Source organism: Neodiprion virginianus, chromosome 7 (genome assembly GCF_021901495.1).
Source record: "Neodiprion virginianus isolate iyNeoVirg1 chromosome 7, iyNeoVirg1.1, whole genome shotgun sequence".
NCBI classification, from domain to species: domain Eukaryota; kingdom Metazoa; phylum Arthropoda; class Insecta; order Hymenoptera; family Diprionidae; genus Neodiprion; species Neodiprion virginianus.
The window spans coordinates 1,716,880-1,734,374 of NC_060883.1; the positions used below are offsets into that span (position 1 = coordinate 1,716,880).

The 17,495-nt window shown below is 38.9% G+C and overlaps 1 protein-coding gene across 8 annotated transcripts in view; it reads left to right on the top strand.

The window, feature by feature from the left end:
• LOC124308504 (nephrin) overlaps positions 1 to 17,495 on the top strand; it is a 155,063-nt gene that overhangs the window by 68,847 nt on the left and 68,721 nt on the right. For all 8 annotated transcript variants that reach the window (XR_006909008.1, XM_046771270.1, XM_046771266.1 and 5 more), the window contains exon 2: positions 6,290 to 6,419. Coding sequence is in view for 7 of the 8 variants with exons in the window: in XM_046771270.1 (XP_046627226.1) it covers positions 6,290 to 6,419 (130 nt within the window). In the remaining variant the exon portion in view is untranslated. The remainder of the gene's footprint in view (positions 1 to 6,289; positions 6,420 to 17,495) is intronic.

The following is a 17,495-nucleotide window of genomic DNA, read 5'->3' on the forward strand; positions in this document are numbered from 1 at the left end:
GTAGTTAAATATAAATACCGTCATGCTGGTGGCCAACAGATCTTGTTTCCTTGCACCCATGGGTACAACCAACGGGCGGACCAGGTCGCCAATTGTTATGTAAAAACTACGAATGGCCGATCACGGAGTTGAACACTTTTGAAGGTGTATAAAACCCGCCGTATATATACTTTGTTCTCTAATTGCGACCGGGTTGAACGGCAATCTCCTAAGTGCATAGTCGGCCAGAGTTAAACGACGTGACGTTTTATCCTTTACGATGTACCAGCTGAGCATGTCGGCTGGGTTGGAGGAAATTCAACCCTGTATCTCTAAGCGCTTTTTACCGCATGCGATAAATTGAAACAGATGAGGAGTCGGGGGACATCGGACAAACTGAAAGGAGACGAAGAATAATAGAAAATGCATCGTCAAGTTCAGAGTTTACACAGTTATCGTTAACCAACAGTCGACGGTGATGAAAAAAATTACACACAAGTCTAAGAAATGCTTTTAGGGGTTATATAATCTAGTCGGGAGGCCGAAAATGACGAGACATTTCAATTTGTTGACATAAAAATTGTTTTTTGCTGTCAAAATAATGATATTTAAAACTGCTACGACCGATATCCGGAAGCAGCTTATCAAAAAAAAAAAAAAAAAATGGATTTTTGACAAATCTCGACCCAGTATATAACCCTTTCATAGTTATTATATTTTGGATTACTCTGGCAGTTTTAACGTTGAGTCGAAATGGACTTTTAGCCGAGGGTCAATGCACAGTTTCGGTTTAATCAGGTGTTTCTCCACCAGCCGAGAGGCAACTGCACATCGCTTGGTAAATGGAACGAATTAGCTCGGCTCTTCAAGTTTTGGCCAGCGGTATTCTGGCACTTGGTTGTTTAGGGTCGACAGTCGAGTGCCTCGCTCCTCTTATACTCGGTTAGGAGGACCGTTGTTGTTTCAACAACAAGTGGCGGGGCTCGCATTCTGCGTCAATTATTTCACCCTTCTCGCATATCGATAAATCAGTCCCAATTCCCCCGTCATTTCTACTCGTCTCTTTGCAATACGCATCGTGTTTACGGCCGAGGTCAGCTTTTGTTGAAACAATTATCGAGCGTTGCTCGAGCGAAGCGAAGCAAAGCAAAGATGGTAATTGGTGAATTTTTCATCCTCCTTTCCTTCCTTCCTTCGCGACGACTTTACCGTTTCGTTTTTACCGGCTCATTTTTCCCCGTCTCGACCTCCGAGTATTGTTGGGGGAAAAAAAGCGAGCAACCCTAGGGAGCCGGTGGTAAACGGTCGGAAGTGTGTGGCATGTTTTCTCGACTTTACTAAGCCCATTAAGAATGGGGGTGGAATAAGGGGGGGTGGAGGAGGTCGGCGAGGAGGGAAAAACAGGGATTCAAATGAGCGCCATTAGGCTCGCCCGCGTTTATATGATAAAGAGGGCCGCTTAAATATTATTTATATCCCGCCACACGGCTGCGCAATAAATAGTGAGTGTATGCTAATTTTTATGCAGACGCGTTGCGAATACAGGTTTACTCCGATTCGCGGAAAGGAGTGAAATTAAGAAAACATGCAACGAAAAGGTTGGAGAATCGTGAGAGGGGAATTGATCGTTCAACGAATAATAACGACAACAACAACGATAATGATAATGATAATGATAACGTGTATTTCCAAATATCATTAATCGTTATTAATCGATCGAAAAATCATCGTTTCGCTACTGTAGGATCGTCTCAAATTGAGTAATTAATTTTTAAAAAGGAAAATGTATCCAGATATCGGAAATTGAACTCCGTCAAAGTCGTTTCTCAATTCCGAAAACAATGATTCTAGTTTCAACATTTCGTTAAATTAACGTAACTAACCTCAATCTGGTAAAATAAGACTCGTGCACAAAAAGATGTAAAATGATATCAAACTTTTTATAACAAAAGTTCGTCGTCAAACTAATGCGTGTATTGTTTTTTTTTTTTTGGTTCAACAAAATGCGAATACTGGTCTGCATCACTGTACTTACACATGTATAATATTTTCAGTTCATTGGGTAGGTTTGTTGAGATACCAGATTGGTAAAAAATTGGAATTTTTACTAACGATATCTAATTTTTGACAATTAATTAGCTTCTCGTCCTTCCGGTTCGACCAGCCTCGACTAGACACACCTGTTGGCTTTTAGGACAGGTTGATGTAGGTGTACTCCGGGCGTTCACTTACACGGCTCACACCCTCGTTATGGTCAAGATGGATTCTCATCCGGCTTAACATAACGTCACTACTACTCATGCCGCAAGGGTAGCCGTTATTAATTGTCGCGGTAATTAATTGCCGGCTTTGATACGGGCAGCCTTACCGGAATCGATCCGTTAACTCGACTGTCCGGTGAAATACTTTCTACCAAGCTTATTCGGTGAATCATTCAATCTCCGTTTCTTCGTTAGAAATCCAGGGCTTGGCTATCACTTTCGCTCGAAATCACGAATGCGTTCATTTTACACAAGCTTCGTGTTTATTTTCAATTTGTTAGAACCTTCGCTCGACGTCGCGGTAAATGTTTAGGTAACTACTTCAAATCGTGAAAACTTACTTCGAGTGTCATGCGTTCAATCGAATTCGAACAAATTCGCTTGAAGTACGAGGAAATATTTAAACGTAAAAATTTTTTGAATTTTAAAAATCGTGATTTCCAATCGAATCCACTACTCGTCCAACATCGCCAAAAGCGATGAAAAGTTTAAAAAGAAACAAAAAAAAGTATTACTTCGATATCCTGATTTCGTTACCGTCCCCCCGAATCCTCTTACTTGAGTTCTTCTTTCTACCAAACCAAACCAAATCAAACCCGACTTCTTCGCGTCATCTAAACCTGACGCAGCTAGCCGATGCGAAATGGAGGTGGGATGAAGGGGCGAGGAGGGGTTTTGGTACCTTTAGACGGTCCGTTGGATCCTTATATATATACATACATACATATACATACATACATATACATATATATATACATATATAGGATCGCGATTTAGAATCGCCGTCACCTCGCCCCCGATTCACCCCCGCATGCAGGCACACAGCCTTCGGAAAATCCGCGAATCGAACCCCGCTCGTTCTTTTGAATTGCCTATCCGGAATTTGCGAAGAAATTGGACTTCCGAATCGGGTCTGCGCGCAGCCTTTCCGTACCGATTTTTCCCCGAGTCCTTTTAGCCCTTTAGTCCTTTAGCCCTCTCCCATCCCTCGACGTAACCGTCATATACCCCTTCGACACGGGCGCCAACCTACGTCTCCATTATTTTCCTCATATTTCGAGGCCTCCGAAGTTATTGCATAACTTTTTTTTTTTTTTCCAACACCGGACCCTTTCGAATAACGCTTATATACCTATATTATATATATATGTGTATATATATATATATATATAGAGAGAGAGAGAGAGAGAGAGAGAGACGGGGTGACTGCTACACTGGCAAAAAAATTCAAACCCTTTCTCATTTTTTCCGAAGGTCGGATTTCGCGCGTCGTACGGGAAGTTTTTCATGTCCAAGATTTTTCAATAAGAAACAAAAAAAAAAAAAATATTCACCCTTGTACACTGCCGAGCAGCAAGTTTTTCGTTTTTTGATCCTTTTCAGCCACAGAAGCCACTATAAAAAAAAGTGGCACCCTTTTGTCTCTTGTTTTTGTTTATTTATTTTTTTTTTTCCTTCCTCTTATCGCATGAAAAATCCTGCATTTTATTTCGACTTCTGTGCCGAAAAAAAAAAAAATAAAAAAACTCAAAAAAACTGTGATTGCGTGGCTGAAAGAGTTAATCTAGTAGGTATGCGATCTTTCTGTACGCTTTATGTATTTCAAAAGTATCTGTGTCATAAAACAAGGAGCGGGCGAAATTTGAAGTAAAAAAAATTCTTCGGCCGAATACTCGACATTTTTTTTTTTGTTTCCATTATCGTCGCACCAGTTGAATCGTATATAACGATGAGGCGAAACTTCCTTTGCCGAATGGAATTAAAGTGAAAATAAAAAACAAACAAATTCAACAAATAAACAAAATGGCAACGGAGAACAAACAGGCAGAGAACGGAGAAAAAAACAGGCAGAAACCTGTCACCTACTGGACTTGAATAATTAAATTTTATCATCCAACGACTACCAGCATGGAAAAAGAAAGAGAGAGAAAGAGAGAGAGAGACAAAGTGAGAAAGGAGGAGAAAAGCCACGACGTGTGCGAGTGACGAATACAAATCGGATTTAATTAGCTTAAAATGCCCGGCCTTTTGGAATTCTTTATTTAACTTTCGTTCTTTTTTTCTCCTTTTGTTTTTTTTTTTTGTTTTTACACTTTGCTTCGCTGCCCTCTTTTTTTCTTTTTTTTCTTCTTTCTCGTTGTTTAATTTTTTTCGGACGGAGGGGGTGGTTTTGTTTTCTTTTTTTTTTGTTTTCACTTTCTTCATCATTATTATTACAATTAATCGTCTCTCACGTTTCTGCCGTGCAGAAATTTCGAGAAAGGAATTAAAAATTCATCTCCGCACGATCGTATATATTCGGAATATCGTTGCACACGCGTAGACTTGCAATATATCTGCGTACGATTGCGGAAATATTTTTCATCCCCCTGGTTTTTTTTTTTTTTTCCATTTTTATTTTTCCTCTTCGTTCTTCATCTCTTCTTGGAATTTTTCCCCCTTTTTCCCTACCCGTTTTTATTCTTTCATCCAATCTTTCAACGTTTGAAATATGAAACATCATACGTATACGTATTCATCTATCTATTATATTTATACGCGAGCATTGCCAGCGTGGCGGGTTTGTAATATTTATACGTCGATATTTTATTTTTTTCACTTCTTTTCTTTTTTTATTTTTTTTAATTTTATTTTGTATATTTTACTCGAAACGTATCGGTGATTTTTTCGTTCTATTTATTCATTTTTTCAGCTCCTTCCGTTCTCCTTTTCGAAATATTTCATACGCGTGCGTATATTTACAGCTGCAGTTATTCACGATTCTCGATAATTTTCCACCTAAGCGTGTAAGCGTGTAAAAGCAGCAGCAGCAGCAGCAGCGGTAGCGGAATATTTTCACCGACTGCAGGCATTCGAAATTTGTTATTCAACGATCCTTTTAAATATTTTTGCATATATTATTTTTCACCCTGCTTCATTCAACGCTACAAATCAATTATACCCTTTTGCCACGCGCGGCCGGCTACAAGTTTAAAAACAAAAGTGGAAAAAACAAAAAGAAAAAACAAATCTCATTTCCCTCACGCGTTTTAAAGACGATATTAACGATGTAAAATAACTATACATTAAGTGTAATTAAAAATTGTTTTTATATTTAATATTAGGTGATGGTCTTTTTTCTTATTTTCAAAAAACCAGAACTTGGGCGTAATTGATTAAAAAAAAAACCAGCAGGAGAAACAGTTTACGCATATTTTTTAAAATAAATGTATAAACTGGAAAAAGTGTAAAAGTGATAAGGAGGAAAAATTATATTCTAGTCGATAAAAAATTGAAAATTGATTTATTTCCGTTAGAACCGGAAGCTTAAATTAAACGGGAAATGGAAATTTTTCATGCCGTTGATGCGATTGTAAAATCCTGTGAGTTTCAAAAAAATTTCCATTCTCTCGATTCTTCCTTCGTTTCTTCCATCCTTAGCCATATTGTGGGTAAGCACGAGAGTGTGAGAAAAGTTCGGAAAACAATCGAGATAATTAAATAAAAAGCTTCGCAATGATGAAGCACGAACGGCGAGGAGAATAAAAGAGAAAAACTTGGGTTTCATTGTCGAGCATCCGCGTCTCGTGTCGAACAGTCCGAAGCTTTTTGCTTTCTTGTAGATTAAACGAGTCGAAAAGAGAAGCTTTCTCGACTCATTTTTTACCATCAATTTCGAGGAGAGTAAAATTTTTCTCCACTTTCTCGTTTACCTAATTGACGATCAATTTCGACGATAACGATTGTTTTATAAACATTTTGACACTTTGAAAGGAGAGAAGAACGATGTAACTTTTAATAAAAAAATATCGAAAATTGAAGGGGAAACGAAAAGAATTGTGAGAGTAGAAAAAGTAATGGAATCAAATTCTTTTCTTTTTTTTTTATTTATTATTATTTACTTCAACACTATCGTCTTAACGGTAAGAATAATGACGACGACGATGATGAGAATGACGATTGTTTCATGACATTTCGCAAAATATTAATTTTTGTTCTCAAAATCAGGATAAGTTTCTTACCTACAAGTACGTCAATAAACTCACGCATCCTTTTTTTCTGTATTTCAGCACCCCTGGTCGACGTTACGAGCGTCGAGGGTCAGAACGTCGAATTATCATGCGACATATCACCGCCGATACACGACAAACTCCACATGGTGCTTTGGTACAAAAACGACGACGGAGTTCCGATATACACGTGAGTTGACAATATTTACTCTCCCATTTTACGGGATTTTATATACACCGGATGAATTTCGATATGCAAATCCGTCACTTTGTCGTTTTTCAACACTGAAATTCTTGGACTTTGGCCATTTTTCTGCATTGTATGTGAAATTTTCATTTCTTCCACGTAACGCGAATAAAAAAAATAAACAAACAAATAACAGTTTGATAAGTCTGGAAGTTTTTTGGTCATGGTGAAAAAACTGTCTTTTATTTTATACGATAAAATTTTATACCACGAGGAAAAAACAGAGAATGATGAATAAAAAAAGAAAAGGACGAAATAAAATTTTTACCGACTCGAAAGAACGAAAGTAACTTAAAAAAAAGCGAGTCGCTTGAAACTTGTTACTCGGGAATTTATTAGGTAGCTGAAAACGAATCCAAAGTCAGAATTTCAAAATTCAAAATAGCTAATCCAATATGGCGGAGTGAAAATATAAAAATTGATCCTATTCGCTTTCATTGGATTCATTAGATTCGTCATTTCGAATGTTAAAAATTTATCAGATGTGATCCGAATTTTTAAACGAGCATCGTGAAAAATGTATGCGCCTCAAATAGTTTTAAGCCAATTCGAAGCATACGTTCGTAATTGAACCCCGAAACTCTTTGCCGACGAGGACAATCCCGGAATATCATATCAACGCGGTTTCAAACTTGTAATTTATACGACGGAACGGAAGGAGGGGAGGACTCCCTTTCAATCATTGCTAATTATCACAGTTTCTCTCTCTCTCTCTTTCTCTCTATCCAGCAAAAAAACTTTGCAGGGAATAACGAATTACACTTTTATATATTATTGTAATATTTATCGGTAGATATATTCTTAGCCTATTTCTTAGTCCGGATTATAACTATGAAAAGATCAATCCGTCGATTAGTTTTATTTTATCGCAGATGTTTTGTTTTTTCCATTTCTTCGTCACTTTGATTTTATTTTATTCTTATCCGTTCCTGGTTTTATCATCGCGTTATCATTTCCGTCGACATTTTAACCCGCGCCACGTCGCAAGAATATCAGGTTGAAAATTCCTTTCGAATATATTACTACGAACCCTTTACGGTCAGGTGGAAATCAGGGCATGACCGCGTTATATGGGGATACATATGCCTACCTACGCGGTTGCCAAGGTACGTTAAGTCGGTTTAACGCGTCAACGATCGTACGTTTTTATTTTTTTTGTTTGTGTCAAAGGAAAAGGTCAATCGACCACGATTTAATGAAATATAAATATCAATTACTCGACCTCTTTAATTATATATCGTAAACAAGATTGAGAGATTATTATACGAAATGCGGATAATGGCGGACAAAAATTACAGGATACAGATTCCAAATAAGACGAACCTCTTTTTAAGGTTGCAATTTTTGATGCCTTTTATTTTATTCATATTTTTTGCCATGCGATTTACAGTTGTATAATTTTTTTCTAAATCCTGACCACTCGTAAGTATTTGAAATTTGAAAGATTTATCGCATATTTTCCAAAGTTATACACTTAATGGAATAATAATAGGCTGCGAGGCAGATTGTAAACTAATAAATTATACCGCAATTAAGGTTAGGTAATTATTACCAAATGGGGTGAAAATAAGCTCGGATATTATAGATTAATGTGGATTAACATGAGCGTCTTTTAGTTTTTTCTTCTCGTTTATTTCTCTCTACTTCTCTCTTTCTCTCTGGAAAAACGAAATAAGGATTAGAATAAAGAGGCGAGTAATAAGGAGAAAAAAAGAAGAGCGAAGCAAACAGTGAAACCTCATGAAACTCGACGAATGCCCTCCTTTGAAATATTCACAATGCCGTTTGTCGGTAAATTTTCTCCAATAACCGGCAGCATCCCCTTCCCGAAATCCTTCCTCGACGACGTTTCTGTACAAACGTTTCCTGAATATTAAAATCACGACGTTGCCGTGCCGCCCGTTTTAGGAAAAACGTTCCTTATATTCTTCGACTATACACAAGTAACGGAAAAAAATAACGAGCGTGACGACGGAAAAGAAATGTAAAAAAGGAAACCGTAAAAGAAAAATGTGGAAAAAAAAGAAGGAGAAACCTTAGATATTTGCGTAAGACGTGTACCATATTTATGCGTGAGAATTGAAGATATTGTTTTGTTGCATTCATTGTCAGTAAACATGAAACGATGACTGGAAAAACAGTTTTTTCGCGACGCTTTTCGTTCCGGTGAAAAGGGAAGAGTCCGTCGGTCCGATCGACTAACTTCCTCGATGATCTCGAAGACGGTCGGGCAAAAAATCTGTAACTGGTAGGATTGGACGATCGAATGAAAAAGATTTGAAAGAAAAATTAGATAAAAGAAAATTCTGAGAAATAAAAATTTAGACATCTTTTTAAAAGTGAATATATAAACTGGGATAACCATAATCGTTTGTTTAGAAAAAGTACAAGTTTGTCGGTAAAACATTAAAAATCGATTTATTTCCGGTTGAACCGGAAATTCAAATTATCTGATTGGAAAACCCTGCAAGTTTTGAATTATCTCATTCAGCCGTTTCTGATATTATTGCGAAATTTTTTTTAAAACCTGTTCTACTGATTCCGGGCGTTCGAAATTCGTGGTAATTAGAGAAAAAGGTTTTTCACCGAAACCAATATCTTTCTCACATCATCAAACACGATGAACGGTAAAAAGAAAGTTTGTATAAGTTTTCGGAACAAAGTGGAGAATTTCTTTTTTTTCGTATTCCACATTTTTCGATCCCCCGTTTCCGCATATCAGCTGTTACGTCGGGTTGGATTATATTTCTCCGAAACGGGGAAGGTTGAATTACGCACGTATACGTGAGGTATACATATTAACATATATGTATATAATTAGAGAGCCGCGTGCGGCGATATTAACGCCCGATAATGACCGGCGAGGATAATATCACTCGTCATAACGCGGAAACGTGATAATTTGTAATATTCGCACACATTCGTAATCGACGTGCGTGTTCGTAATAAAGTTGGAACGAATGTCTGTATCGCGGTTGCGAGGGTTTCGCGGGGTTTGGTTGGGGTTAGGACTTAATTCCCCGCGCCTCGGGGGCGCTAAATTGCTGGGCATAAACGCGTCGCTCGAATAATACAAACCGCTTCTGACGGACGAACCAAGACTCGCGGAATTACCGGTGAAATTCTCTCACGTATTTCCTTTATCATCTTCTCTCTCCATACGGACGAGCTGCGAGTCGGATCGAAAAAGTCATAAAAACTATTGTAAGGGTTGAAAAGTACCCCTGAATCGGACAATCTGCTGCAAGGTTCGCATCTATGGGTTAAAACGTCGAGGATAAATTTTAAAACGCCTACAATCGATTCCAAGTCCAAACACTTTGTTGCGTTTGTTTTTTTATTTTTTATTTTTTCGTTCTTGGCCCGGGCTGATTCTGGTAAACTCGTTTTATTCGCCGAACAATTTTCTGCAGTAATAAATTTACGTCATTAAACGCGGAATTTCAATTTCAAATTGTAGCGAAATGGTTATAAAATCAAAAAAAAAAAAAAAAAATGTCCGAATCGAAACAACTACGATAGACGGTGATGGGTTTTTGAAAATCGTCAAGTCCAAGAAAGGCAAAATTCAAAAATAACTAATAACATTTTTGTCCTGCAAGGGAGAGAACGAATCGATTCTTCGCAAGTCTTAAAAAAACAATCAAAAAAAAAAAAAAAGAAAAAACCACAAGCTTCCCCCTCCAAATAAAATAAAACAAATTCGAAAAGAAACAATCATTTTTCTCAATCCTCTCTCTCTCTCTCTGTTGTACATCTTATCTCAATTCTCTGCGAGATAAAACCGCGTTTTCCTCATAGTTTGACACGGCTTTGATTTACGGCGGTGGTTCAGGGAGGCGTAGAAAACGCGGAGGGCCGGGGGTTAAACATCGGCAAATTTTGTACACTCGAACGATTTTACCCGCCTCGACGGCGCTCCGCTCGGCCCGCGGAAGCGAACAACGGCCACGATATTTTTCTCGATCGTAATGCGACGTGAAACCCCCCGCCCCGCCTCCCCCCTTTTAGTTGGTTGGTTCGTTGCCGCTGGGTATATAGGTAATACATTAGATTTTTAACGTCCCCTATAAATTCTGGCATGAAGCTGCGGTTAATTCAAACCATAACTCAACCAATCTACCATCTTTGCCGCGCCTCGCACCCTCCCACTCTTTCTCTCTTTCTCTCTTTCTCTCTTTTTCCCCCCCTTTCTCTGGCTGCACGTTTTTTTCTCTGGCTGGCTGACTGGATGTGTTTTATCTACGCAGCTAAAGACAGATGCGGGCAGATCTACGTGTATTATTCCATCGAGGATTTACTATCCGTACGCTTGTACCCCTTGTTTCTATAGTTTTCATCCACCGCGTTTCAACCGTCGTGCAGCTGGGGTGGAAGAGCGATGAAAAAAAGAAAAAGGAAAAAAAAAAAATTAACAGCGGCAATAAGGTACAACGGTACGGAAATTGGCTAACGTGACGGGGAAAAGAAAAAAAATAACAAAGATTGAATTCGTAGATGCGAAAAATTATTTTTACCTCGTTTTTCTTCTTCTACTCAAAGTGCTGAAAGTTATGTTCCGTATAGTTTATTTTCTTTTCAAATATTTGAATTTTTATTTTTTTTTTTTTTTGTTTCCAAGCTGTACCGAATTTCATGTAATTGAATCAAATTTACTCTTTAAATATGATTTATTTCGAACCTTTCAACAAAATTGACATCTTTTTTGGTACCAAGATTTTCGATTTAATTTTGTTTTTTCTTCTGATATTCATACCGCGGTCAATGAAACTTGAACTCGGAACATCGAGGGATATAGAATTTAAAGGTATACGAAGAGAAATCTGTGAGAGAATAAAACATAAAAATGGAATTTTACAAAAATTTTCATTCGATAACGTACTTTTTTCTGACTACAAAACGTTTCGACGTTTCTGGTGTGTTTTTTTTTTTTTTTCTTTTTTTACCACAAATCTGTACGAGACGTATCGTTCTCCGAACTCTCGCTTGAAAGAAGAGGCGAAAAAAAGGGAGTATCGAAAAGGGAAAAAGAGGAGACACTGAAACGGAAAAACGAGAAGAAAAAAAAGTTATATGAAAAAAAAAAAAAAAACGGGGGGGTGGGAGAGAAAAATTGGATATAAAATTGTCGTTTGAGTAGAAAAAGACAGGGCCGTGCGGAATGAAATATATACTCCATAGCGATCTTCTCTCTCGCGTCGTTTCCACTTCTTCATATTATATTTCACCTTTTTTCCCTTCCTCCCCCCCCCCTCCCCCCTATCGGCTTCTTCACCCTCGTTACAACCCCCCCCCCCCCCCCTCCTCCGGGGGGGGAGGTGAAATGGCCTTAATCTTTGACCCGGCAATCTGGAAATCCTCGACTCTCGGTGGTCTTCGACTACTATCGTCACCGGCATATATATGTATGTACGTACGTATAACCTCTCTGCGGGAGTGAGAAAGCAAGGCTGAGGGAAAAGGGCGCGGGGAGCGTTCACGAGGGCAGGACGACCAGGGCGGGGGGGGGATTTCCTTCCGACGCCCGGCTTAGAAAACGTCGTATTATGGATGATTGATGATCACGCCAACGCACAAGTGCCTCCCTCCCTCCCTCTCCGACTCACGCCATCACAAAATCATCCCCCAACCGACGACTACCCCTACAATTAAAACGTCTCGACACGCGACAACCGACCGAGTGACGCCTCGACGTTCGCTCCTAATTATCTGACAGTCTTACTTATTGTATGACCTCCCCCCCCCCCACACTATCCACCACCACCCACCCTTCAAAAACAGTCCCAGAGCAAGGGACGTAAGTGATAATGAATTATAGCAGTGTAACGTTAAGACGACGAGAAGATAGAAATTGTTTTTGTAATTTGTAATTGAATTTATGCCTCGTATACTCGAAATACAAAACACATTTTTGGGTATCGTGTACAGTTGGAAGAGAAAAAAAAAATAGAAATTAGATTCTCGTTTTGCAATTAGAACGGATGAAATAGTGATTACATTGTATTTCGTGATGACAAGAATTACTTTTTTTACTAATTGCAATTAAGTAGAAAAAAACCTGAATATGTAGAAATTACGTTACATTTCTTGATTAGTACTAAAAAACATTCAAGTAACGTTGCATTTCGTAATTGGGAATAAGGAAATACGAATTACGCTGTATTTTATAATTACCAGAAAATAAAATACAAATCGATTTTTTTTTTAAACGTGTAATTTGTGATGAGAATTTAATCATTTACAGATTGCATTTTTTAATCAAAATCTATCTCACAGTACAAATTGTAATAAGGACGTGCTCCTCCCCACCAAATTCGAACTGGTTTTTTTTTCCTAAGAAATTCGTGTTTTTCATTTCATTTTTTTTTTTTTTTCACATTCCAGTAATATTTTCCTCTTCGCGCGATAAAATCTCTTTTCAAATATTTGCAGAAAGTAGACGCACAAAGAGTTGAAGAAAAAGAATTTGTCGGAATGTAAAAATTCCCTGTTGAAGATATTCTCAACTACGCGAGGTTTTCCTTCTTTTATTTGTTTATTTTTTCTGTACCAATTTCTTTACTCCTTCGGCCATTTCTTGTTTTTTCTTTTTTTTTCTTCTCTTCTCCTCCATCCTATCCTCCTAATATTTTTCATTTCACTCGAGGGTTGCGACATTTGCGTTTAAATTTTTGCGGATCGTAGCGTCGAGCTGAATTCGCAAAAGTGGGCATATTCGTGTATAATTTTTTCGCACGGGTATGTGGGGCGCGAAAAACGTCGCGAAGGTCGGAAGGGAGGTGAAAAAAAAGACGGAGAGACGGAGGAACTGGAAGTGGAAAGGTTATGTGCCGAGCGTTCGGTGAAAAGCGTTTTCTAGCGCTCTCTACTCGCTAGTGGGAAACGTAATAAACGGTTTACGAGCCAGCCTACAAAATGTAACTCTTCTCCTGCTTTCGGGGGACGAGGAGGCGTTCTTACGTTCTACGCAACCCTTGTATTACGATATTTCACCTCTGCCTCACGTATGCCGAATTCCGTGACAATATTATTCACCGGCTACAAACGCGATCGGAACTCGAGATCTTTTTTTCACTTTGCTGTTGTAAATTTAACGGGATTGAAATTAGCAACGCATTTTTTACTTATTCTTACAATGACTTTGAAGGGAGTAAAATTTTTAAATTTGAATGTTTTTTTTTTACAGTTTAGCGAATTTAAACCAATTTTAAAATTGCGGAATAAGTGCCAACTTTAACATGATGTATAAATTTATGATTCATCAGATCGAGGAATGTCAAACTTTGGGAATCATTTTAGAAAGTGTTACATCTTAACGGGCTGCGAAATCATGTAATATTTATTGCGACGTCTTAGAATTGCAAAAATCTCAGTTTCAGTGTTGCGAGATATCAAAATTTGAGACTTTCAAAATCGTTGAATCACGCAGTCTTAAAATCGCAAAAATGCTGAGTCACAGAGTCAAAGAATATCGAAATCTGAAGGTCCGAAGGTTTCACTATCGCGTGATGTCAAAAGTGCAGACTTTCAAAATCGTCAGGTGATGCAAAGTCGCGGAACTTCGAAACAGCGATATTAAAGAATCTGAAATTGTTGGTATTAAAAATGTTTTTTCCTAAACCCTTCGAACCTCGGTGGAAAAACTTGAGCTTAAAATTGGCGGGGAATGCCCCGTAGGCATCGAAAGTCCCGCCTGCAGAGCACGCGAGGCGCGAGAGGAGAGGAGGAGGAGTTTAGCGCAGGATGGGAAATAATGCAATTTCCCTGACATTGCAGAGGCTCGAGAAGTCGAGAGCCCGTGGGATCTGGATCTGGATCGCGAGCTTCAGTTTCGCGAGCTTTTAAGCTACAGGCACCGTAAATTTACAAATCGAATCCCCGACCCGGCAGCGATTCCTGACCTTATATCCGACTCGAAAACCGATCCCCGCCCTTATTCCACGCTATGATTTTAATCTAATCCCTTATTTCACCTCCGGCAATCCGATCCTGTAATATTCTTATCTCCCACACATATCGGATGGACGCGAATTACGTGCGGCGTTACGTGTGCAAAACCCGATTCGATTCTCGATCCGATAGGTCGGGGTGTAACTTTTTTTTTTTTTTTCTCTTCTTCTTCTGTTCTCACGAACGCACGATTCAAACTGAATTCGAAAACTTGCGGAAAGTTGAAGGAGAATTGAAAAAAAAACAGAATAATAATGTTAATAAAAAAAAAATTCACACCCCTAATTAGAATTTTCGACGAGAAATTTCAATCCGTTTTATTTGTTTTCGTAATTTTTCTTTCTCTCTCTCTCTCTCTCTTGCTTTTTCCCCTCGTCGAGTATACGTTTATTACACACGGTATATACGTATATTTATATACATATATGTATTATATTATACCATATGTATGCAAAACCGCCGAGGGCAATAGATTACATCGCGCAGATAAATTTGTTTAATATTACGGCTAACCGCAAGGTGGTTTTCACCCTCCTACCTCCTAGGATATACCTATACACATACCGTGCGCGTGATAGGTGTATTTATACAGCTAGACCAGACACTTGTCGGTGCTGCGCTTGAAACGCGAAGGCGTGTGCTTTTTAACCCGAGTGTTGTACGCGTGAGAGATAAGAAAATGAAGGATCCTTATTTAAACGTCAGATTATACACAAGGATACAAATTATAAAATGTACAAGGCGTAGATTTATCTTGATGGAAATTCAATCGGGGATATTCGTTGAGATGATGGAAATTTGTAAACCCAGAATCTGTGCGAATCGTGATCGATGACAGAATTACGGGAAAGGAAAGTGTGAGGGTTGAAAAAAAAAAAATTGACGATTCAATTGCGTATTGAACACGATTTTGCTTCTCAAAAATTTAGCTTCCGTCTATCTTGATGTAGGAATCCGTACGTTCATTGTCATTATTATGATTGTACAGAAATTTTACATTATTTTAAACAGAAAATAATACATTCAATTTATATATCGTACAAATATCGTAGGACCAGATTTTGATAAAATTTTTCGTCTAAACTTTTCATCAAATGCTTTCCTATTAACGTTTTTGTTTTTTTTTTTTTTTTCGTTAGAACTTGGGAATAGAAAGAAAATAAATCCTTGACCTTAATCGGAAATGACTACGGAACGAGGATTAGCTGCGAGTGTTATTTATTATCTTGTTGCATATCCGTTAGATCGAATTTAAAAATCGATGCAAGTCTCCGATGCAGTCTGCATTCGGAATATCGGTTTTCATTCCCTTCGATTTGTCGTCGGACGCATTCACGCGTCGAGAGGTTTCTGACACGCGTTGTATCGCATGTCAGAATCACCTTTTCCGTATCCTTTACGCCATTCTCGATGCGTGATAATTAATTATTGAGCATATCAACGCGGTTCTCGTTTCGCGGCGTTGATGATTCGACTCGTTTATCATCGCTATTTGTAGTCCGGAGACGATTAATAATGAGCAGCGGGAGAAACGGAAGAGAAAAAAAAAGGTAATTAAAACTTCACGACGTCAAGATTTCGCGAAGTGAATCAATCACCGAAATCTTACACGGAATTATCGCAATTGCTCGAAATACGCGTCAGATTCGAATAGCTAATTTAATTACATCGTTCGAAAATTAATATACCTCCTTTGGTTGGAAAAAAAGTTTCATCCCCACAAATCGGAATCAAAACGTATCGAAATCGTTTGAAATAAACTTTAAGATCTCGCGAAATGTGATTTTCATAATTTGCAGAGTAATTAATAAAAAAAAAAAAAAAATTAAAAGTACGAAAGCAATCTCGCAATGAGAATCTTCTTGCATGTATTTAAGTCGCGAATTTTCTTCGCATCTTTGCCAAGCAGGACCATTTCCATCGAAAACACAAGTCTCGAAGGGAATTCTTGGAATCATTCTACCGGATGGGTGGCAAAGATTGAGCTCGAGCTTGAGCTTTCGCGTATTCACCCACCATCCCGGAACCTTTGATCTGGCGCACGTTGCCTTGCCTCCGGCAAATTCCAACGACGTCAAATAGTGATACGTACACGTCGCGTCGGGATAATCCGACTGCTCTCAGCGGCGAAATGAGGGGGCGGGGAAAAAAAAAAAAAAAAAAACCACCGTTTTACGGACGTTTGTAATTCGGACCAGCCAACCTCAGCACCGTAAAGAGATAAAAAGCGGAGAAGCGAAGAGGGTGGGAAGAGTCGGCGAACGTTCTTTTGTTCCTTTGGCTTTCGCTGGTAATTAAACCTGGCGGATAATCGTGCCGGTCGTGAAAAGCTCTTCCGTAATATTTCTTACCTCATTTCGATTATACGAGTAACAAATTTTGCCAAAGAAAAATTCACACGTCGTTCAAATTTATTCCCATACCCCGATTTTAAAGAAAAACATCGGTAATCGGGATCTGTTGGGGATTCCCGACTGGGGCCCAGTCGGGTTTCCCCGTCAGGGCCTAGTCGCGGGGCCTGATCGGAAAAGCGTTGATTTTTCTTGATCCGAAAGTCACGAGGTACTGACAAAGTCTGGTGAAATTTTTTCCGAAATCAATACACACCGTTCCCTGCTGCTTTTACAACTTCTACTTAGCGTCGCCTCGCCTCGTTTCGCCTGCATTCAGGCCGCCCGGCTTTCACCCCTTATTTATTTGACTCTGTGCGCCGTTCAACAATTCCTGCTCTCCGAAACTTTCAGACGAGAATCTCTGCCCCACGGGTGCCTCTGACCCACTCGGAAGCTCGCTCTCTCTCTCTCTCTCACTCCACTTCAACCCACCCGCAGCCTCCGTATTGTAATATTTAAGAGAGGCGCAAGCCTCTCTTTATTTCGGACCGACTCTCGAGTGAGTAAAGCCGTAGAGAAAGGAACCGGGGTGTAATCAACCCCCAAAATGCGTTGCGGAGACGCGGAGACGCGGAGTCTCTGGAAAAAGTTCTCCGATGCTTTGGTCACGAATTCCTCGTATACGCGTTGTGATTTTTTTTTTTTTTTTCCTTTTTATCTTCCACAGAATCGATCT